Source organism: Amphiprion ocellaris, chromosome 3, assembly GCF_022539595.1.
Source record: "Amphiprion ocellaris isolate individual 3 ecotype Okinawa chromosome 3, ASM2253959v1, whole genome shotgun sequence".
Classification (NCBI taxonomy): Eukaryota; Metazoa; Chordata; class Actinopteri; family Pomacentridae; genus Amphiprion; species Amphiprion ocellaris.
This window is the reverse complement of record NC_072768.1, coordinates 10,020,761-10,045,679: the sequence shown is the minus strand read 5'-3', so window position 1 is coordinate 10,045,679 and position 24,919 is coordinate 10,020,761. Positions and strand designations below refer to the sequence as shown.

The 24,919-nt window shown below is 40.5% G+C and overlaps 1 protein-coding gene across 11 annotated transcripts in view; it reads right to left on the bottom strand.

Moving 5' to 3' along the window:
- Positions 1-21,842, bottom strand: part of mef2aa (myocyte enhancer factor 2aa) — a 61,286-nt gene extending 39,444 nt beyond the window's left edge. For 4 of the 11 annotated variants that reach the window (XM_055008941.1, XM_055008943.1, XM_023264705.3 and 1 more), the window contains exons 1-2: positions 21,583-21,841; positions 899-1,113 (exon numbers count right to left, since the gene is read on the bottom strand). In XM_055008941.1, the coding sequence (XP_054864916.1) occupies positions 899-952 (54 nt within the window). In that variant the 5' untranslated portion in view covers positions 953-1,113; positions 21,583-21,841. Of the gene's footprint in view, positions 1-898; positions 1,114-15,301; positions 15,428-17,668; positions 17,826-21,582 lie in introns of those variants that run through there. The other 7 variants (XM_055008937.1, XM_055008939.1, XM_055008940.1 and 4 more) reach the window with 5 other exon arrangements.
- Positions 21,843-24,919: the final 3,077 nt, after the last annotated feature.

Here is a 24,919-nt window from a genome sequence, read left to right as displayed (position 1 = left end):
CGTACAATTAATTATATTCTAAGACGGTGTTAGCCAGATGGTTACAGGAAACCTACGTGTCCTCATAAACTGGCATAATTCATCAAAAACAGCACTCTCAGTTCCTTAACTTAGCTATTAAATCAGAGGTAGTGCAGCTAAAAAAGAAATGGACCCAGCATCTCTGCTATAGATATACACGCCTGTTATTCTTGTTTCAAACAGACCCAGGCTGTTTTGTACAGTGTTTTGCTGTTTAGGAGTTTATATTTAACATGAGCAGACAGAGTGAATTCCAGCTCTCTCCCTCTTTGTGGCTAGCCAGAACCAGAGTAGCCAAGGCAAAGAAGGGTGCTGTGTGTCCTTCTGACCCACCCTGCAAATGAGAGGGTGCTGTGGTGCAGTGGCTGCTCCTAATTACTACCAAACAGCTGCAAACACACAGGGTTACAGCGCAGGGGCCTAGCCAATGCTGCCAGGCCAGGGGACAAGCCCTACAGTGTGGGGAGGCCACAGGCGGCCCGCTGTGCTCCTCGCTACCCTCAGTTCACTCCCACGCCACGAGGCCCCCACTGCAGCCCAGCGCTCCTGCTGCCTCATCAAGTTCTCCGACTGAAATTGCAGGGTGGCAGGGGAATCGTGTCTGTAAATACGACCGCACTGACAAAGAAATGTCATGGTCCCTGTTCAGCTGGCTGGGACTTTGGGGAGGGAGGTATGTCTGTTTAGATCTGTGCACACCATGACAGCTGCTGAACTCTGGTCCAAGGCAGGGAGGAAAACCGTAACCTTCGGACAGGGATGGAGCAGCAAGTAAAGATACTGACGCATCCTGTGAGGGAAGCTAAGAGAATATGAGTCTATAGGTACTGTACATCACATATGCATAAAGGATAGATAAATTGATTGTCCCACTCACCTGCCTGTTCCTCTCATCCATGATCCTGGTGATCTGTATCTTCTTCCGCCCCATGGCTGTGTCCTTTCCTGGGTCTCTCTGACACCTCTACAATATCAGAAAAACAACACGCTTTCTCGCCCCACTCTCCTAGTACATTGTGCAACGGTCTCTTCTTTTCTTGTATACACCCTTTCACTCTTCTCGATGCACTCTTCGGCAGACCACACCACAATCTGTAAGAGGACCAAAAGAGAAAGAGAGAGAGAAGAGCAGAACGTTAACTTGACACTCAACAATGTCTCCTTAAGCACTTCAAAGATCCGGAGGGCTCTGTGTTCTGTTCTCAAGCACATTCAGAAAGTATGAGACCCACATGGCATGCCGTTATCTCCTTTACTGCTGCACTTGAACCACAGCTAAAGTCAATGAAAGACAGCTACACTGTGAGAAAATAGAAGCCATACAAGCCTCAGTGACTAGTTGTTTCACACAAAGATTGAAACATTAATGGAGAATAATCTGTTAATTCAAAAGACTTTGTTAGAGGTCTATATTTTAAGGAAACCGCTTGAAATTTTCCCTTTTCTGTCAGAGGATGACGAGATCAATAATGTCACAGCTAAAGCCAATAATGCGTTCATGTAACATAGAGAGTGGAGATGAAGAAGCCAGCTAGTCAGGCTTCATCCAAAGGTTACAAAATATCAACAGCATCTCTGAAGCTCAATAATTGATAAGTGATAACCATGCTTCACCTACAAAAAAAAAAACTTCAGAGTGAAAATGACAAATCCCTGCCTTATTAAGGGTTATTTTCTGGGTTATTTCTTGACTCGGAGTACCTTCGTCTCCTGTCGTTGCCTGGCAACTGGTTTCAACTGATGTGTTTAAGTAACCTCTAAACTTGTAGGCAAAATTTGTTACCTTTGGACAGAACCAGGTTCATTGTAGTAAGCTAAGCTAACCAGCTGCGTCACACACACAAATGGTATAAATCCTTTCAACAAACTCTTTCAAAGAAACCGAAGCAGCATTTGTTCCAAAATGCTGATCTTTCGCTTTAATATTGCAACAAAATCTAGTTTATTCTAAGTTCACATGAACAGTAAAAAATTTGGCTACCATCCACTGCACGCACAACAGCAACGTTTCCTGACCTGACTCACGCCCATGCCAGCTTTGCTCTTAAGATGATTAAGAGAGTGCCCAGTTTGGTGTTTACAGTAGGCTAGTTGAAATCTCCAGGGTTGGAGGAGAAGCCAGGGGGAGAAAGAGTATTGGGGATATATTCCCACATGAGCTTGTAACCTGGCCAGTGGTTCAGACCACAGTGTTCCCCAGAGAATGTCTAACTCTGTCCTGTCTCTGCTTCTCTGCAAGAAGAGATATAGCCCCCTCTCTGGAGGCGCATCCATCACTTACACCCAGCAAATAGAAAATGTCTAAACAACTGCATTTCCCCTGTGAGTACAAATGCAGAAAGGTTAACAACTCAGGCCATTAGATGCAGTCAGCAGTTGCGAGGCGAGGAAGCCATGGGCCGAATTGGCAGTGAAAACGAAAATGACCAGTTCCAGTGGCACACGGTCATTATGGGTTACAGATGGACTGGCATTATGGTGTCTGGCTGTCTGAATCGGGGCTCCACTGTAGGCAAACTTGACTGAGATCACCTTGCTAACTACCCACGCACAGCCTGTCTGAGCCAGGAAAGTAACTGCCTGAACCCCCACAAAGAATTTCCCCAAACCACATCACAACAGACCAGGGAGAATGACGATATTCTTGTTCATTCACCATTTTACACACAAACTGACAGAGCAAATTAGAGGGAGCACACAGCGGAGGGTGTCAGCTCCCCCAAAGGCATACCTGGGCCACACTGGAACTCTGTTTTAGTGTAAACAGCAAACTATTTTGAGTGTAACAATTTAGCAGCAATATAATGACTCATTCAGTGAATTCACTGCATTTTAAGTGACAAAAATTCTCATTTTTACTGGTAGTCTTGTCTCTTTCTGTCTTGCATTTAAGGCAGAAGGGATCTTCATGGCAAATTTCATGATGCAAAGCTTTCATTTTAATGCTAAGATCACAGCTTGCTGCCGAATAAACAAGCAATAAACTTGACATATAACTGACCACTGCAAGGTATTTAATCTGCATTAACGTAAGATGCATGTAAATGTAATTTCGTGTTGTTTAGAAGAGCTTCTCTGAGGTGAACTAATCTGTAATCATCTGTTGAGGCTGGTCAGAACTGACCACAGGTAGCTCTGCCGTCGAGTGTGTGCACATGTGAATATGTTCACTGTAACATGAGCGTCAGCGCTGTGTACTCTAGCTAGAATAACGATGTGCTCCACTAAAAATGCTGCAGTCTTGCTCATTTTATAAAAGTCCAGTGAATCATCAGAGAGAAGCCACTCACACGTACGCACACATGTGCACATTCCTCCCTCTCTTTATGCAGAGGAGCTGTCACGGCAGGACAGTTCAAGTCTGGAGGAATAATAGACTGTGTCATGACATTTCTCTTGCACAGATACGAAATGACAAGCTGAAAGAGGGGCTTCAGACTGCAGGTGTGCTGTGCTACCAACTTAGTGTCCACATTCATCAAAAGTCAGTCAAAACCTAAAACAGCTTGCTGGCAAAATCTTAGTTTCAAGATTTGAACGATCACTCTAATCTTATACTGCGGGTGAGCAAATCACAACATACTTCACTGCAAAACAAATAATGCAGCTCCAATCTCCAGAACTAAGTGGGAAATTTTCAGCTGCTCCCACCAACCAGATAAGCATTTCAGAAGATGTTCAGATTACAAAGGAGAACAATGTCTGCACTGTAGCAGGGTACATGTTTGTGCGTGACACTCCGACTTCTCCTGAGTGTTAGAAAGGGACAGAGTATCTGTTTATGGCCTAAATCATGTGCTCTTTGTGCATGTGAGTGTGCGTAAGAAACAGAGACCAAGACGATAAACATAAAAGGAGAAAAGGCAAGGGGAGAAACCCAAGCATAGAAGCAGGAGCAGGAGAACACGAGGCTATGAGGATATCTTGGCAAGAACATATAGGCATGTGGTAAATTTAATGTCAGCAGTAACCCCTAAACTATGGAACAAGTTTCCACTTCAATAATACATTCTTGAAATAATGACAAGCAGATAGATAAAATCATTCACGTCTGTACGAGGGATGCACAGATCTAATTGGCTGGAAATATATTGGCTTTGAAAGTGGATCAGATTGGGGTCAGACATCACTATTTGACATGAAATATAGTTTTATGTTCCTCTCCATTTATTTACAGCAGAAAGTTGGATGGTTAAAGCTACCACTAACATTTCCCTGCCTTCCCCACTGTAAAAAAAAAAAAAAAGTTGAAAACCAGTAAATTTATTATTCCAGCAACCGAAAAATACTGCAAAATAACAGAAAATAAAAATCTCAAAAAAATATATTAATAATAACTAATAATTTTCCATAATTAAGCTAAACTGTTATATTTTTCCATGAGATCATATGATTTTTTGGGAGGCTTTTTGATGTTTAAAGATAAGTACTTACATGTATAAACTAAACAATGAAATTATTTGTAATGTATTATTATAATAATAATACATATGTAATTAAAAAAATACATTATTGATACTTGTGTATTTCAAAAATACAGAAAAAATTCATAAAATAAGAATGGAAAATTCTGTTCCAGTTAATTCCATTTACAAACTGTTTCTACACTGTGTGCTGGATAATAAATTATTTTAATAGGAAGACAGCGGTGGCCCGTTCTGTAAAACTTCAAATGAGTTATGCAGTTAGATAACATTAGCAAAGATTTACTCCATACAGTTTCCAATTTTCTCAATTTTAAGTCTATTAGGTTGATACATTGTTATGCTGCAATTTGAGAACTTTCAAAACAATAGAAACAAAATGTGTACAAGCCTAAAAAGCATATCGGCAAATGATTGCTTCTATTTACAGAAGATGTCCAGTCTGAGTTTCACATTAAAACTACATATACTGATTTTACATTTAGGAAAAAAGGCCTAGTGGTATCTGACCGAAGACTAGATCAGGTAAGTGCATGTCTACAATATACATACGAAGCAGCACATTGTCCAACAGCACTTCATTGCATTAAAAAGACCTTGATATGATGCACCTGGTCCACTTCAATATAAACCAATCCAGCACTTCTGAAAACGCTTACCACACATTTGTAACACATAAATCAATGTGAAGAGAATATGTCACCATAGGAACGGCCACATCGGCTTGACAGAAAGTCAATAAGACATGCCTAACACAACAAATCCATGCCTTACTGTACCCTGCCGTTAAAAAAACACACAGTTTTGGAATAAGCTACAGCCTCAAAACGAACTGAGCATTGTCGTCATTTCTGACCGGAGTCGCGCTGATCCTGCATGACGAGGTGTGAGACTGGTCAAGTGACAGGAATGCCAGTCTGCTTCCTCCTCCCTTAAGATGGACTACTGGGAGGCTTGGTGACAGGCCTGGCCCTTTCACAATCAATAAAACATGCTCAATTCCCAGTGTAATTACTGGATCCAGCACATCCTCCTCCCTCTCTCCTTGTAAGCCTGTGTTCGCTCGACACAAAGTTGAGGCATTACTCCCTCAACTGCTGGCCTATATAAAAGGTAACACAAAATTACATTGTGCGTTTCCGTTGCGAGGTTTACCTAATGAGCAGAAAGTGAGGACACTGTTACTCTGCAAGTTTTTAATGTGACTAAAGTAGATCAACAGAGACTGCACCACCTATAATTTAACATCTAATGTTTTACATTTGAAAATTCATCCTCTCTGACTTGCGTGAAAGAAACACACACACTATGTCTCCACTTCTTTGAAGGTGATGGACAGCAGCCAAAGTCTTGTGCAGAGCCGTGACAGTTGCGCTTCCTGTGCAAAGCAGAGTTAGCCTCAGTATCCTACCACAGGCCGTGGGCAGACAAGACTCAACTTCCTGCCCCTCCGCTTCCTGTTATTCAGGACCCTTCTACATGCCCTCTGAGGGGGGAGTTTGAGGGAGCCGGGGTGAGGTGATGGGGAGGAAGAAAGGGAGGGACCGCCTTGGGGACACCCTTCCCCTCTGATCCTTCCCCTTATTACCGTTGTGAACGTAGGTCTGAGACTAAACAACAACAGAGGCTCATCTCTTGTGGCTTCGCTCACTGTGGGCTCCCTGTGTTTACTGTAAGGATCATTACACAGGCTAGACGACATGCGCAGGATGCTCTCGCTTTACAATTAGTAGGCAGAGGACCTTTTCTTGTTATTCAAACTCTCCACCGGTTACATAAGAATGAATCACAGCTCTCACAGCACGAGTTAATATACATTGAAACAACATGATTATGGCAGAACTACATTTTCTGAGCGAGCCCCACGCGGTAATCTGATGTGCATTGATACGGGGTTCTGTGAAATAATCCATGATAACGTTCTTAAGTGTATCAAACTCAAAGTGTCAACATTGCGGCTCGGTTATGATTAGCTCCTGGCAGATTGAAGACATAAAGCGAAACAGCCTAAATCCACAGTTTTTACCGATTTGTTTCAATGGCGTCTTGACACCAGCACAGTAGGAAATGAACATCCACCTCTTTGTTCTTGCTTTCATCCGGAGGTGCTGTACCTGTAAATGGGGCTGTTGGCCTGAGGGGAGTGGAGGCAAGCCAGCCCTCTCACGCTCTCTCCCTCTTCCCTTTTGTGAGAGTGCGCTTATCTCCCTCTCCAGCAGTGAAAGGCAGGATTGTGGCCCCAGCAGCATCACTAGTGTTAATGTCTCCTGATGCTAATCTGACACACGGCTGATCCCTCAACAAGCACTTTCTCTATCCCCTCTTCTTCGCCCTCCCCCTTCTTTCTTTCTTTCTTTCTTTCTTTCTTGCTTTTTCTCATGATTTATTTCTTTCCTTTTTGTTTCTCTCTTTCTTTGAACTCATGTTATACATTCCCTCACCTCAGTTTCCAAGGCAACTAATGAGATATAATTAATAAGAGCTATCGCAAGGGCATGCGAACAAAAAAAAAAGTGAAAAAGGAGGCTTTGAGAAATGTAGAGAGAGGTGGGGCAGTGTGCAAAACATGGACTTTCTGCAGCACTTCCCCTTCCTCTGTAAAGCATTGCTTGAGGTGACTTTTCTCATACAGGGGAGCAATTTGAATAACATTTCAAGAAAAGGCTAAAATGCTCATGATATAAGCACCTTGTAGGTGTTACAAGAAAATCAAATTCACACAGTTTGCACAAAAGAAAACCTTGCAGGCCAAAAAACTGACATTATAAAATTAAGACTGGTGAATCTTTAATACATTGCTTACAGATTCAAGCAATGAAAGAGTGTTTCCGCTGCATATTAAATCAGTCCGAACCTATCTCAGTTAGGTAAGACATAAAAATGCATTGTTCAAAACGAAACAGTGACCTGCACGGTGGGGACAGTCACAAAGCCAGCAGTGAGAGCTTGCACTGAAATGGCAGCCAAGCAGACAGCGAGTGGTTAATCTGCACTGATGACTGGAAGCTCAGTCCAACTCTCCAATGACCCAGCTGTAATCCCACATTGGATCAATGCAAGTTCAAACAATCCTCCATGCTGCTAGCACCTTGCTTGGACTGGGGGATGGTGCTGTAAGACAGGGACCAGGAGACGGAAAGCTACTTATCACCTCCAAAATGACATCAAAAGGAAAGAAAACCCCACAGGATGAACCTGTTCTCGCTGAGAAAATGTTTCACTGCAGGCCACATTATACAGACAACTGAATGGAAATGATGTCGCTGTTCTGATAAATACCAGACATGTATTCAATCTACAGAATATGAATGACGATGAGTGGATATAACAACCAATAACCAAAGGACATCATATGCTGACAGCCTTACCAGACAGACATCCTCCATCTCACTCTCGCACTACTGTCAGGGGATGAGAGGACTATGCAAGGTGACTTTGACTAAGTGCCTTGGGGTTTCATGAGAAAACGCCATTGACATTACATTAATTTCATGTCTCTTTTTTAAGTGACTTAGTGCCACAGAGCCCTGGATAGTAGAAGAAAAAATGAAACAGACATTTTACCGTGGCTTCCAGGCAAAGGCAGCGGGGATTCAGAGGCCAGGTAGACAACAGTGACAAATAGCTGACATGATCTGCTGCTAACTTTTTCTGTATTTTAAGAGTCATCCAACAGACGGTTGAGAAGGGAAGGATGAATGTTAGTCTGAAACTTTCCACTCGTCTTCACATGTTTGGGTTTGATAGCAGGTGTGTGTATGAAAGACAGACAGAAGGAAAATGAGAGAGCAAGAAGACAGTATGACTGTGTTAACTATGTGGAAAGATGTAAGGGAAACAAGACTAAAAGATGCACCCCGCGCCCATCCCATCCCACCTCTGTGGTAGTGTGCGGCAGCGGCGTTGTAACATAATTACTGCTGGGACACTTCTATTCCCAATGATCCATTTGCGTCAGTCAGGTTTTCAAGCCCAGCCAATGAATGGATTCTCAGTTTCTCAAGGATAAAGAGATGACCCTCGCCTAACAGTTATATCCATTTCATGTAGAAAAGCTACTCTCCTCCTCAAGGTAAATCCCTTGATGCATATTTGAGTGAAACTTTTATGAACAAAGAAATGATGATAACTTCCTCAATGCAAGGGTAGGGTGATGAATTATGTCTCATTAAAAATGAATGTGCTTGACGACTGAGAAATCATAGACGTACAGTACAGTTGCTATAGTGTCCTATTAGACCCATTTTTTTCCTCTACAGTATAAGCATTACATTTAACTTACACAGCTGGGCATCCGATTTTCCAAAATATATATACTTGCGAATCTTTGTAAAACCAAGCCGGATTTTTTAGAATGACTAGTGCTGTTCTGAAAGTATCTCCATCCTAAAAGAACTAAAAACTAATAATTCACATATTCAGATAACCATCACAAAACAAACACTACTATTAACCTGCAACTCAGTTTTTCTAATTCAAACAAAGGTGATAATCAGAAATTATTACCATCTTTGTTTGGATTAGAATCAGTCAAAAGCTTTGAATCAATCACTCAAATTTTATTAGCAGTTATATCAATGTTTCTCTTCAGTGTTTTATATTTCCACACAAAATATAAGAGTAATAGTTGTTGGGTTTACAAAGAAGCAAAAATTTAACTCCCCACTTGAGAATTTGCTAAATAAGACAACAATGTTATTGTGCAGATTGAATATTTGCATCTAGATGATTAAAAGAGTTGTCAAAGTGCAACTAAAAAACCTTACAGCTTTTTCAAAAAGATTGCTGGATATTTATTTTTTTGGAAATCTGTACACAATGTAACCTGAATAACCTGAGGGTCATGCATTAGACTAGTCTGCTATTGTTTAACATTGTTTTTCTCACAGTGTCTTTGTGTCCTGAGAAACTTCTCTATTAGGTTAACCTTTTCACCCTGAGAAATAATTTCTAATTAACCAATCTTAAGTTTGCCATGCTATATCTGCAAAGTGCAAATGACAGTCTATTGGCTAACTCCTCACTTCATATTAACCGTGTTGTTTTCACAAATTATATCTCTGAGCAAAAGCCCTCCATCACCTACATTCCTTATGACAGAGTGTCAGTTTAACAAGTCAGTGTCTTGACGTGACACAACAGCAGTACTTCTCACTCTTCCTGTGTGATACTTTTCACTAACTGATAAAGTTAGGTGTTACACATTAGTTCTCTATTTTTACCGTTTTCTTATTTTTTTTGTCACCTATTGCTCTTTCGGTTTTCCTGGCAGTCGCACACAGAGGCACAAACATACATGCAGAAATACAAATTAATGAATGCGTGGTGCTAGAGGTTTATAAATTTGCATAGAGTTGCAGTGTGGCACAGTGGTGTGATATGGCAGGATGGCATGTGTCCATTTGCATGGTTGTCTATCATAAGATGGACTTCTCACCAGGGAACAATAATAATGCCAACCCCATCGGGAGCAAACAGCCCCCCACCCTCCCAGGAACCCTGCGAGCTGTGTTAAGTGTCATGGCAGCCTTTTGATGTTACACAGACCGCAACTCAGAAATGGTAAACAGCAAAGATGAACCAAGATCTTCCTCCAGGGGGAATCCACAGTGTAAGGATATTAGGGACGTTATGCATAATGTGTCTCAGCAGCAGCGCATTTACCCGATCTCAACGCGTCTTTTCTAAACACTGGGAACCCAGATTAGATGCAGAACTTCGAGATATTCACTTCTCCACCACTGTTTGATAATCAGCAAGATGATTTTACTAAATAAATAGCGAATGCTGCAGGAAAAATAACTGTTTTTGATACACATACATGTAGTCCATATTGTTTAGGAGTATAGTTACTGACTGCTTTCAGAGAATGTCTGCTCTTAAAAGAAAAAAAAGTAAAAAGCTTAGAATAAATATTTGATTTTCTCTTCCCATTTTTATCTTCCACTCGATGCCTCTTTCCCACAGTGTTCCATTACATAAAAGGTTTATGCAATCTGAGCGGTGAGGATGGCCATGAGTCATAACAACAGTGAAAGCAGCTAGCTAAAGTAGCACAGTTTTTTTTTTCTTACAAATTTATGTTATAGAATTAGCCCTTTAATGATCTCAAGCAGGCCTGTGATTCACACATTTCATTTCATGTAAAACATTTCAAATAGAGGAACTGCTCACTCATTTTCTGAGAATACGGTATGAGTGAGAGATGCTGGAAGTGTCTGGACAGAGTATAAAACCTGGGTTTGTGAAATGTTCTATGTTTTTAAAGTAAGGTCACACTATTAGACCGCTTTCATTTTGAATAATCAGTAAAGTTCTGAATTTGCTTTGTGAATGACATGTTTCAACAGGAATATCCCAGACAGATCACAATTTCTTTATTACTGATTCTTGTAAAGAAACTGGCTTCAATCTGAAAGGTGAGAAGATCTGTTTTATCTCTTACCTATTTCAGTTTGATATGTATTGACTTCAACAAACAGCACTAACTGAGCAAATAATCAAAAGGGTATTTTTTGCAGCTACAACCCACAGCTTTTCCTAAATCAGATGATGTGCCGTCACATGAACACTGTGTGCAAACACTGATAGAGCGAGCGAGACAGACAGAGAAAGGGGATGACGGAGATGCTCCCCCCCACCGGTCCTGCTGCTGCTCTGCCTCTTCAGGAATCTTTTCTGATTCCTGAAGAGGTTCTAGTCCTGAGTTCTAGCCTCTGGTCCTGAGTCCCAGGGCCAGCGGCAGATGATGAATGCCCCACCCCCCCCACCCCCCTTCAAACCCCAGCCACGCTGTGAACACCCCTGGCAGCTGGACAGGCGACAGAGGTTCAGGGGGAGAAGGGAAACAAAGCGAAGAACAACACAGTCTGACATGCATACAGGATGGCAACAGCTCGCTGGTGGAAACACTACACCATTTTCACCTAGATCTGCAGCCCACAGCACACAGATGGAAAGTGGACTGGGAGGAAGAGAGAGGACAGACAGGCAGACGGGCAGACGCACAAACAGCGGGCAGACTCAACACCTCACTCACAATCACAGTCACACAATAGAGAGTTGGAATGTAGAGACTGGAGATGGCAAAGGCAATGTAGTCTGAATGCCCTGGATTTTAAAAAAAAATTCTTAACTCAGGCTGAATGATCTAAGGAACATATGTAATTTTTTGGACATGTGATTTAATTTGAGATATCTTTTTTTTTTTTTTTAAGTCGAGCTTCAGTTCAATATTCACTGTGTAATATATTTAAAACATGATGGAGCATTACCACTTGAGACACCATCAAAAGTGTGACTGCTACACAAGGAAAACAGCATGAAATCGTAAAATCAAAGACTCGACTGTTTAAACTCTGGGTCAGACTCGCTGCATAACACATATCCTAAATTGCATTCTCTTGCAATTTGCTAATTGCATTGTCTTAAATCGCGATGTCGATTAGGATTCAATTAATTGTTCAGCCCTAGTTTTAACTGAATAAAAATGTAAAAATTGCAAATATGGCCCAACCAGAGTGCAAAGAAGAAAGAGTCCAGTGTGCTGTTATATGAACTGTAAAAACCACAAGATGATATGATGGCTTGTAATTATTTTACATAATGGGCTTAAACTTTCCCCTTAAAGTAGGCAAGGTCAAAACGACAGTTCTTACCATCCTGAATCTGTGCACACAACAAACTACACCTCAGTCTCTTGCACAGCTGTTTGGAAACTCGAGCCCTAACTAAAAAGAACATGCATAAGGCGTTGCAGTGTTCATGCTGCTGCAGCTCAGCCCTAACAGCAGAGAGGAAGACAACTTTGAACTGTAAGTCAGAGGCCTGCGGTGGACCGGAGCAGCTTCCAGAGAGCAGAGGAGGCTGGGTCACTTCCCTTCCCTGTTCGTATGGCTTATGTGCACTGCAGAATAATGGGAGGAATCACATCCCCCCAGCTGTCCTGGTTCACAAGGCTTCTCAGACAGACAGAAAAACAAGGATATTGCTGGCCAGGCCTCCTTCCTGCAGCTCATGAGGCTACAGGGCTGGTCCAGCTGCAGGAGATCCAACTGTTCCTTCCAGCAGCTACTGGACTTTTAGTCAATGAGCTTGATGTATGAGCTGTGACACCCAAGTCTCACAGCTGTAATTACTACACCAGTCATTGATAAACACTTTCCCATACATTCTACTTCTGGCTATCTAAAGTAACATAATGGGAGGGTAGGGTAAACGGTGATAAAGGCCGTAACTGATGCTTCAAATAGCCTATGTTAGCGTTCCGTAGCAACACAAACCACTTCATCACACAGAGCTTGCCTGACTGTGAAGAAAGTTTACTTTGCACACAGTTCAATTGTTTGTCTGTTGATGATGCTTCCGCTTAATCGACTCTACAAAGCCGGAGAATTTAAATCTCCAGTGAGAGATGCTTTTTAAGATCTACAGTAGAGCATCAGGAATTCAATACAGTGGGGTATATTAGCAATCATGGGGAGATCTTTTGATCTAGTAAATTATATTATAATATATTCCTTTGATTTATGTTTTTTTTTCCCAAAGTCTCATTAAGATGCGGTTAAAATGCAACTCAGCAAAGAGATGTCTTTCTTAACTTCAGTTCTGCTTTATTCAGTACTCATTCAACTTAATAATATCGCAACAATATTGTGTAGCAACATCGCTCGCTAGTATTACGTCACACAAATGTCTGTTTCAGGACAACAATAAGAAAGCAAACTAAAAAATAATGACTAACCAAACCACAGGACACACATGTTTGAGTTGCATGCCATACACGAGTGGCCCACTGACTTTAGAGATGATGCAAAGTGTGATTCTGTGGGTTTTTCTTGTAGCCCAGAAAGCCAAAGAAGAATGAGGGGGCTGCTGAAAGGTGCTAAATGACTTCACTTGTCAAAGTCACCTTTGCTCCACCACATGCTTCTACAGTCAACCCTCCCAAAACCACACAGTGTGCATATGCAATTCTTCTGTTTCTGAGAAAAAGTAGACTGTCAGAACTTAACTAAATGGCCGCTAGCTGGGGGATCAAGAAAATATGCATGGTGAGTTACAAAAAAAGCTAAAAAAAAAACAAAACATTAGAATTATGATACAACACTGGCCTGAGTTTCTATGAAAGCATAAAACCAAAAGTTTGTTTGTATTTGCAGTCAGAGTCCAGTAGTGACAGGCAAACCAAGATCACAGTGGCGAAAGCAGACTGACAGCAGATTTAAAGTGCGACTCTGTTTGAGGATCTTCCTGCTGAGTCTCCTGTGTGATCCAGGTTGAAGGGGTGAAAAGACGTCCAGGCAGGCCTTGTTTCAAGAGCAAGGGAGACAGGAAAAGACGGTGCGGCCTTAAGCTGCTCTGTCCTGCTCAGCAGCACATGTGCTGAGTGAGCCAAACAGGGTGGCTTACCACCAGAGGTCTCAGTCAAGGGCAGGACAGTTGAAAGGTCACTGCTAGCTGTCTTGCTATACAAACAGTACCTCAGCGAGTAATGCTTACACCCTCTGAGCTTACATCGGACTGTAACAGGGCACAAATGAGGAGAGTCTGCCAGTGAAATGTAGTTATTCACCAGGAAGCTATGAGCTTCAAAGGCAGTCACTATGGCATTTATTTATTACATTACATTGTTTATAAAAGCACTTGTTAAAACTAATAATAATCTTAGCATGGGTTTTAACTGTTGACTTTGTGATATCTGACTGTTATTTTTCAATATAGTCAATAATTTTTCTTTTTTAAAGAAAATCCCAAAACATGTAATTAGCATTTAGCAAGTCTATGTCGTCAGTCACATAGTGCTAGTTCACACCTATACTTGTGGCTGATGATCACACCATATAATACGAGAGGCGAATGCAAACGGTGGGAACAGAACTCCTTGCAGTGAGGTACAAGTGCAAATCAAAAACCCACTGTGACACCCACAGTCCGGATATTTGCAGGCATGAATCTACAGAGATCTAATTAGCTCTAACAAAACACCAAAAACAAATCTATTTTTAAAAAATGTATCACTTGAAATCAAATTGCCACAACTTTTCTGCTCTTAATTTGTGGTTTAGGTCAGATTTTTGGCAAACTCTATATCAGCAAAAGGAAACTATATGTTTTAAAGCCCAGCTATTTGTTTACCAAAGGAAAAAAAGAAAAGAAAAGCAAGTAGCAAGTTGTTTCTCTTTAGTCTACAGGGAACAGTCTACAGTTAACTGCGGTCTAAAACATTATCTGCCAGGCTCAAGATTCTGCATCCAACCTCCAGGTCTCACAAGGTAACGCTGGAATCTCCATATTGATGATGGAGCTCCAACAAACAATGAATCATGTTACTAAGATGCTTTAGACAAACAAAGAGAAAGTTGAATAGTTACACAGTGACACTGTCTCTGGTGTTTTGTTTTTATGGAGAGAGATTTATATATCTAGATATACATAATCAATCTGTATCTACAATGTGTGTAGCTCAGGCATAAAATAGTATCAATTTTTTTTAAATAAAATTATACAAAAAAGAGAAAGAAAATCAACGTCTTAAGAAAAACATGTGATTTTTGACCCACCAAATCAACCAAAAAAATTGATTCAATAATTTCTAAGTTTTCCCAAGAAAAAAACACTACACTTAAATCTGTTATGCCAAATGTTGTTATAGAAAACAAGTCCTGTACAGATGCCACTTCAATGCATCACAAAACAGTATCAAATAAAGACAAGGGATTCAACAAACACATTCACAATCATGCAAAAGATTTTAAATATACACACAACAATCAGATTATATTGTATAATACTGTAATATCCATAAGTGTAATTTTCTTGCTAAATCTGCAGTATAAAGGAACATCTTGGCTTACCAAATAATCAGAGAAACACTATCCTCTTTATTGGACCAAGAATGTTCAGCTTCTATCTCTTATTTTTCATTCAATGCATCCTTGGCTTTCAGCTCTCTGGTGTTTTGTCCTCCTTGGAAAAATGTCCTGGGAGGAGGAGAGTGGAGGAGAAAGACTTTCACTCAGTGATTCAGAGGCATCGTGTAAACGCCAGCATTCTCTTTCTGACAACCAGCGTTAATTGCAGATCCGACTCGCCCACACACTCCACATTTCTCCTGGAAGGAGAAGCTGAGACACTGAGATTGAAGTGGGATGAGGAGTGCAGTAAAAGATGCTGCAGCTGCCCATTCCTCGCACCATCACCACCTCTCATTTCTGCCTTTCCACTGAGAACTTGTGCTAAGACGCTAACAAGCACTTACGCACATTTACAGAGACATGCAGGGGCACACAAACACAACATATAACAAGGCTAAAACATTTAATAAACAGTGGTAGTCACTGTGGAATATCAGCCATCTATCATGCAATACTACATCATCCTATCCTTGATTAAATGATACGGGGCGGAATTTAATAGCCATATTATCAAACCTCTTTGTGTGTTTATGCGATGGCAGAGGTGGAACATTCGGGGTCTCTGAGGTTGGAGCAACAGTTCACGGCACGCACGAGAAAGACGTTTATGATGTCTCTATCTGTGCCTCCATATTCATTCCCTTTGACTAATATACGTCATAAATTGTTAAAATGATATTCATATCAGCACAATGAAAGAATCCGTCATCCACACATTAGACATAAGAGCTCACGTGATGTGGATCATGAGCAACAAGGCCCATTACTGGCGCGGCCTGGGGCAGCACAGAAGCTAATGACTGCAGATTGGAGGGTGCTTTAATGCTTTGCTTTAGAAATCACTGGCAACCAGCTGGTATGGTAACATGCATGCTGTCGGAAAAGTGGCAACATAAAAAGGACAGTGAAAAATACAAGTATGCTTTAATACTGCCGTAACAACTCGAGTCCCTTTAGAATTGCTTTTACAATAAAATTTGTCATTTATTTGACCTGATGAGCAAGGAATATATTGTAAGCAACAAAGCAGTTCAGGCAAAGCAATCAGTTTTAAATGTAAGCAAGTAAACAATGCAGTGCAGCTTTTTAGGATGCTCCTACAGTTTGATTTTCCTGGATTTTGACATAGAACACACTTTGTGACATGTCAGATGAGCAAAAAAAATCCCCCAACTTTAACTTGTTAAACAACTTCAGGCTGCATTTTGTGTTCCAACAGAATTAAAGCTGCTCCTTCTGTACAATATTAATGAGGTATGTAGGGTGAAACATTTGAGAAGGTCAGGTTACTGTTGGCCATTCCACACTCTGGCCAGGGGTTAAGGTCACCAGAGTGCCAGAGATTCAAAGAACCAGCAGACAGCAAAGATCCTCGCTCACAAGCTCTGCCTGTAATCCTCTATGTGCTGTGCACTGTCCCGCTGCCTGTCACTTCAATTAATAAAATATGGGATCTTCAGGTGATCTCCTTGTACAGCGAGAAGTCTATCGAGACAAAGATTACCTGCAAAAAACCTCACATGAATTCATTCACATCATCTGAGATTATTTCAGTCGCTTTTTGTAACTATACTGAGGAAACATACAATCATATACGGGCTTGGAAGAACACATTTCTCCTTTTCTACATTATTGTTATTGTTATTATTGATATTATCAATAACATTATTTTACATACAACTCAAAATATAGCTATACATAAGAATTATTTACCTTTCTTTTAAATTAAAGGGGGTTGCATGTTTTTTAGAAGCTACATATTGTGAAAACATGCAATTTGCAGACAACATGCATCACTACTGACACTGACACTGTGTGCTGCTGGAGCTGTGACGGATCAACAGTGTTATTATATACACACTGATTACTATTTTGCACAAACGATGAGCCTGGTTTGACAAAGTGCAGCTTAACCATTTGGATCACATGACAAAGTTTTCCAGAACCTCAGAGTGACCATCTAACAGAACCTATAGCAGAACTTCTTCTCGGCGCGCGACGAATCCACTGAAACTTTCCCACAATTGACAGATATCAACAGCGCGCGCGACTGACGGCACCTCTCACCTCACACTCGGACCCGTTTTCTTTGACGCCATTTTACAATTTACTGATGTTTAAATGACACGATATGACTTTTAAGTGCCGCCAAACGGCCGCTTGTACCTGGGAGAGGACAGATAGATGTCTCCCAGCGTCTCCCAAATCCACTCTACGTCTCCCTCTTGCGCCTTTCCACTCTCACTCACTGTTAGCTCCACTATCGCCGCCACACTCCGCAACATTGTTTCTATTTTCGCTACTCACCTTTAACTCCCAAGTCGGCCCGCTGTATATAGACACTCTGTATCGGTGACTCCAGTGGATAAACGTAATTTCGGTTCACATTTACGCGCTGACTGCTATTTTAGGGGGAGCTGACAAACTCAGAAAAGCCAGTCTCCCTCTTGTCAGTGAGAGACTCCTCCCCTTATCTGACGAGCTGCCTCCCCCTCCCTCCCTCACCCATTTCTCTCTCTCGCTCTCTCTCTCACACACAGTCAAAACATTTATTACAAGTAAGATAAAGTCTCTGTTTATTCTGAAAACTTATAAAATGCCAGTTAAGCAGAAAGGAGCTGATTGTTTTGTAGGTTTTTAAGTATGTTTTTTATGTATTTTTCATTACAATAACAACTCAACCTTCAGGATGAGGCAGCTAAATACACAGATTTTATAAAATATGCCGATGAACTAACAAACAAACTACTAATACGTGAGTCACAATCTATTTTCCTCCCCTCTGACTTTACATTTGGGCTGCCAGACTTCGCCAAACTGCTCAGCTCAGCCTCATTACATTAGATACTACGTTTGACGTCATATCTCTAAGACAACAGCAATGGAATTCGCTTTAAAAGGCGCCTCCCGCAGCCAATGAGAAGCTGCAGCGTCTGTGGAACAGCCAATCAAAGGGGGAGGGAGGCGGGACTTGTGCGGAGCCTGTCACGTGTATGTGGAGGATCAGAGGAGGAGTGGTGACCGGGCCGCCCGGCTGTCTTCACTGGCATTTGGAGGCAGGTGCGATTGGAAAATCGGCGTAATTATCATATTCTCTTGAAATTACGCACATCGTGTGGGTAGGCGTGACAGGTGATCAGGTTTGGGTTTGGAGGAAATGTGCACATGGACATCAGGAATGGTGAAATGTAGCAGTTTAAGGGTTTTACAAGTTAACGGGGCTTTAATAAAGTGTTGGGAAATAGTCTATTCCAGTATATTTGCTTTTTTGCTGCTTTACTAGTTAATTCTGGTTATATTTCAGAGGAGAATTTAGTAGCCTATTTATTTACTTTTAACTTTACTGTTATTATAATTTTCAAATCAGATGCACTGCTTCATATCAGACCCAACAATAGATACAAATTATAAACCAAACATGTAAATGGGACATTTTTTTCACTTAAGGACAAAAGTAAACATCTCATCTCTCTTGTAATGGTTGAAAAGGGTTAAATTTAGGCAATTGTGCCCAACTGGTGACCGATTCTCCTCCATTGGGTTAATTCACACACCAGTCAGGAGTGGCTTTATAGGACAGATAATGCGACCAGTACACAAACACTCCTTTAATTAGAGACTATAAAAGTCTACCCGTAATGCCAGGTTTAATCAAGTAATGCAATGCCACAGATGACAGGAGAAAAATGAGAATGGACTGTTGGCATGTTGAATGCTGGCTTGTCATTTAGGGCCGTAGTCAGTCATGCGAATGTTCACCATTTGTCTCTTAGGAGACGGTTTCAGACTGCATGGTACAACAGATAACCTGCCACATGATGCTCTCCATAGACGTGTTCGACAGCATGATCCACTCTGCCAAAATGTCCACCAACTTCACCGAGGCCTTCAAGATGAGTTGGACAACATTCCACATGCTGGCATTGATAATCACATTAACTCTATGCTGCAGGTATGTGAATAGGTTCTGACTTGTGATTTCAGGTCTATGACTCCACTCTGAGTCCATTATCATTTCAAATATAGTGTGTACTTCGCTGTTTCTTGACATCCATCCTATTGTAGAGATGTGTGTTGGAACAACAACTACTTATTCCTCTATGTTAAACAGAATTAACTGATTTTTGATAAAATATTGCATTTTTGGTCAGTATATAAATTGGTTAAGATAAGTTCTACTTTGAGCAACAGCAATATGGTGCTCATGCATGATGTTTAAAGTAAATTTTTTGATAACACTTACATACTTTTACTTAAAAAATTCTGAATGAAGGATCTATTGGGTATTTTTCCTTTGTGGTTTTGCTGCTTTAAAATAAAGAATCCACAGCCTTCGCTTCCACCACTGCTTATATTATATGAGAATCAGAGGAGTAACAAAAGTTTCACTCATTAGGCCACTCATTATCGAGTAGGCAATGCATGTAATGTAAATGACTCTTTCTATATCTAAGACTTTGTTGTTTGGCTCACAGGACTTTATAGATACATAATGAATTACTTCAAGAGCCATTTGAAATTTGGACTTCAAAGAGACACCAGACAAACTGACTAAAAGTTTTAATGTACTCACAGCTTGTGTATGTTTTAGAATTAGGAAAGCAATCTAATATCTCAGCAAACAGAATCAGCGATTTTCCCCGTTTGAAGAGTAAAACAGTGTATGGTTATTTAGGCATGCTCTTCAAAAGAAATCCTGTTTCATTACACTGCATGCTCTAATAGCTAATGAAGGAAAGAGGTTTTCACACAGTATGGCTGCTGCTGTATGTAGATCATTTGTATTTGTCTAGTACAGCTAGTTCCCCAGTGTACTGTTCTACCTTTCTCACCAGTTAGTCTCAGTCCTAAAAGAAAATAAAAGCTGTGTCGAGTCTTCATTGTCCCTCCTGATTCCTCATGGCTTGAGGCCAAGGAGTCAACTGTTCTTAATGACTTTTAATGCCCATAAAAACAGTTTCTTCATTACCAGCTCTCGGCATGAGTTAAGACTGAAATAGCTGACTTCTTCTTATGTTGTACTTTATACCAACCAAGTTTCTCCCAGCGCACAGAAGTTTCTACTGCCGGGTTTCAACACACCAGTAGAGATTAAATAGTAGTTTTGAAAATTGTAATCTCTGCTAGTCGATGTTAACTCAAATTCAAAACGCTAGAAAAAAACTGGTAGACTAAATACTGAACCAAATGGACGCCGTTGTTTTTCTCATATTAGCCACAGCTACACTTGATTCATACTGTTCTCCCATCTGCCTCTCACACACACCAGTACTTTGTATTGCACCATTACATCAAGAAGCACATTTTTTATTTGTTTGATGGGTGAGTATTTTATTTTATTTTATTTATTTATTTATTTATATTACTGTTATTGTTTGTTAAAATATATTCAATATTATTCAGGGCCATATGAGATTTTTGAAATGAGCAGTTTCCACTGAGAATATAAAAGCATATTTTCAATTAAATCAGTAATTTTTAAAGTCATTATACTCTAATGCAGTTTATTATGAGGGTGGTTCAAATTGTATTGTACTGTAAAAATAAAATATTTTGTACCCAAACATGCGTTTATGATTTTAAAAAAATGATCCTGTCTTGAAACTCATTTTCCAGCCTCATCATGCATAGTTACATTCATCCAAATATCCTAAAAGCATCTGCAGATATCATAGTAGATTTCTCACTGACTCACAGTTTCTTATTCTCTTCAGATAAAGATATATGTCAGCATTAATACTACTGCAGCATAATATGAATGTAATATTTTAATATTTAAGCAAAATTTGCAATTGTTGACTGTCTTTTGGAAGTGTCTGGTTCCCATTAGAAACTCTGTTAAAAGATAAAAGTGAAATAACATGAAAGCGCTTTATGAGTTGACAACAGTTTGGATTCAAGTATCTCCTTAGCAGCTTTTTTGTGTCTACATACATTCCTCTCATCTTCCCAAAGTGATGGCAGCAACAAAAAATAGTGATGTTAACAAAAATGCAACAAAGCTCATTAAATTCCACTTGAATGTAATGTAGTAGATTAAAATACGATACTGTATGTGTGGCTCAATCGTTGCTCAAATCCACTTAACTGTACAAAAGATGACATTTGTATTAGATCCACTATTAAAAAAAACTGTCAAACTTGCCATGATGTCAGCATCACATTTCATTTTAACTCATGTGAAATGTGAGTTGAACCCTTTTGTTACACCTGTGCCTCACCTGTTTGTTGTCGATCGTGGTACAAACGCCTTCACAGAACCTGCTGTTCCAATTTCCACCTTTTTTCCCTGCACGTATTGACTTTCTTTATCTCTTCCGTCTGTTCTGTCTACAACTCTTCCTCTTCTTTCTGCTGCCTTTGTGTCACTCTGCCCATTGATCTACCTCAAAGCCAGACCAGCTGGCTTTGGATGCTTCCCTCCGAGCCCTACGAGGCCCGTCTTCACACCCTGTTCCTCCTCTTGTCCCCTTGGTCTCTCTGCCGGCAGAGAGCAAGGAGGCTGTGGTTTGAAGAGTAGGACCCCAGATGGACATAGACATGTCGGGCATGCGTTATGTGATGGGGCTTGGCTCAGGGCTCTCTGGACCAGCCACAGCTGTCAGTCATAATTCCAGAAGGTGTCGAGGATTTTTCCTGTCTCTCTCTGAAGTTGAAAAGAAAAAAACCTACAGCACAGTGAACAGTTTTAGAGAAAATGTTTCCAATTTCATGTGGATTTTTAGTAATTTATAATTCAGTTTATAGTAAAATATGTCCTCATAGTGCTCATTTTTTACACAAAGATTGGAAAAACATCTTTTAAAAGTTTACTTATAAAATGTCTATGTGTGATTCTTTGCCATTTTACATTAAGGGGGAAATCTTGCATGTATGACATAATAAGTGATGCATTTCAACCAGCTGCAGGGACGTGCCAAATAATGGTTTGTCCCAGCAGGGCTTTGATGCCGACAGCTGGCATTTCCAACATTGTACCAGACCACAAATAGACCCAGACACTCTTTCCTTCCAATTAAAAAATGCATGCAGCAAGCTTTATTAGGATATACAAGTCAAGTCTGAGCTACAGTATGATAGTGAGGAAAAAAATAGATGTTTGTGTTGTAAATGAGAAAAGCACAAACAGATCACCGAGTCACACCATTTTCTGACACGGAAATCTGACCGACGAGCTCTGAAAATAACATTTCATTATCTGAGGCTCATTAAAACAACCGTTCTGGAAAGTCCTCGACACCCTTCACCAATCCCGGGTACTCCACACTACACATTCAGTCATGGAACAAACACTGCCAACAAACAGTACACTGCATTTTGAGTGACTTTACAAGTTACCCGTTGCTTACCCTGTAGCGTGACTTCTTATATAACCACAAAACAAGTTTACGAAGCAAACGTGCGAGCAACAGTCAGGATGACGTGCACTGAAATCACTTGAGTATTCAGATCTTAACGAGTTTTAACAGAAGAGGATTCAGAAAAGTGTTGATTGGTTTAATTGATGGTTTCAAAGTGCTATGGCTCTCCTTCCAGAAGTCGTATCTGAGTCGACCGCAGCAATGTGTTAGATAATCAAGATCAAGATCTAAAAATATTCCATGTCTCACAGTCTGAAAGTCTTCTCTCATTACACACTGTAATTAAAGTAACCAAGGCCTTCCAGCCTCAAATAGCACACAACTGCTAATGTGAGAGAGTGACACATGAAATGAAAAACTTCAAGGTACAAGTTTGTTAAGGAAAGTGGAGCAGATAATGTGAATGTAGGTCATTAGAAAGGTCTGGTTCGGTTTAGTGGTCAACTACAAGGAAATGTTTTTAGGGGGAGGAGGTTTGTGTCTATAAATGAAGGCAATGCAGGTTCAATGTGTTTGTCAGACAGACTTAATGACAAGAATGACTACACAAAAAAGTTCTGTAATGCTGCTTCTCTTGTTATATCTCACTTCTGTACAAGTTTGACACTCCGCAGTAGGTTTTGCTCTTCCTGAGGCGGAGAACGACAGCATACAAACGTCCTTATGATGAGCTGATGATCCCTCTTGAGATTACCAGTCTCTTGGGTTTCTTAATGTATTCGTCTCTGTTTATCACACTACTGAATGCTTATCAACTGAGAGGGGGAGTAGCCCAGACATACACCCTGCCTTGTTTGTTTGATGGGCCTCTTTTTTTCCCCAGCACATGTGCAGAGATGTCGAGAATAACATAAGTTCTTTAATTATCTGCAATATTCACACGAGTCTATAGCTCCATTTATAAAATGTGGTCTCTGTCGTACTGAGCTCATTAAAAATTGAACAAGGTCAGGAATTAAACTGCTCTTACCATTATTCATTTTGTCCCTAATTTCGAATATTATTTAATTAATCACCTGGAATGAGTCAAATAATTCACATGTGTCATAAACTGCAGGGTGATATTAGCAAATTTCAAACTTGCAAACTCCTATTTATGTAAGTTAATTGGAACAATACACTTTTCTAAGTTCTCTCATTTTCTTTAATGCAAGAGCCAGGCAAAAATGTTTGTGGGTATTTACTAGATGAGGCAAAACATCAACATTCGGATGTACTTTCATGGTTTCTTAGTGGATGAATCTTTGATGTTATGCGAGATGAAACGATCAGTTTGTACTTAGGCATTTCACTGCTGGCTAATTTCACAGATTTTCTGACTTGATGATTGCATCATAAGCAAAAAACGTGTGCGAGCGTGTCTGTGTACGTGTGAGTTTCTGACATTGCCAAAGCCAGCGAGCAGGTGCCATCACTTCTCATTCCTACCATTTACAGTGAAAAGACATGTTGAGGACGAGCCGCATAAAGGGAGTCTGTGAGAGGGAATGTGTGGGTGAAACCACTCTTAATTTCTGCCTTTCAGCCAGTTCTGCTTGGCATTTTAGTTACGATTACACATCAAGCTAATGCTACTGTAATTCAGTTTGTCAGACTGTATAGCAAGAACGCTAAAGATAACTGCAGCTACTGTCACTGTACTGTACCACAAGACAGAGTTCTCTGCTTTGCTCTAGATGCAGTTTTTTTTGCTCCTTTTTGACTGATATGTGGCACATTAAAAACACTGAAACATGGTATATTTTGATATAGTATTTTCTGAATTGCTGCTACACTGCAGCCTTTGAAAAGTGAGCACAATTCCCTCACAATTCCCTATTACTGCAGAGCTGATATCTCCAACCCTACCCTATCACGCAATTGTAGGTAGTAGGTGCCCAGTTCTCACTAAGCATTATGACTCACACCAGGCATAGAGCAGCTATCCAGCTCTAATCCACAAGAGATAATTTGGTATTCATGTTTTACAAATGTGCTTGAGAAAAATCCCTAAATCTTTTTGGCAAGTGCAGTCGAGAAAGTCGTGCAAGCATGTCATCCACCATGAAAAGGCTGCAGGACGGTTGAGCAAAGCGAGGCTTTGTCTCCTGAATTCAGCCCGAAAGACATTGCCATCATCAGCTTTCTTTGTTGCAGACTTTGTCTTTCCAGTATTTTACTGGTTTCTCAAAGGTAAATAGAGGCTTGACTCAGTGGG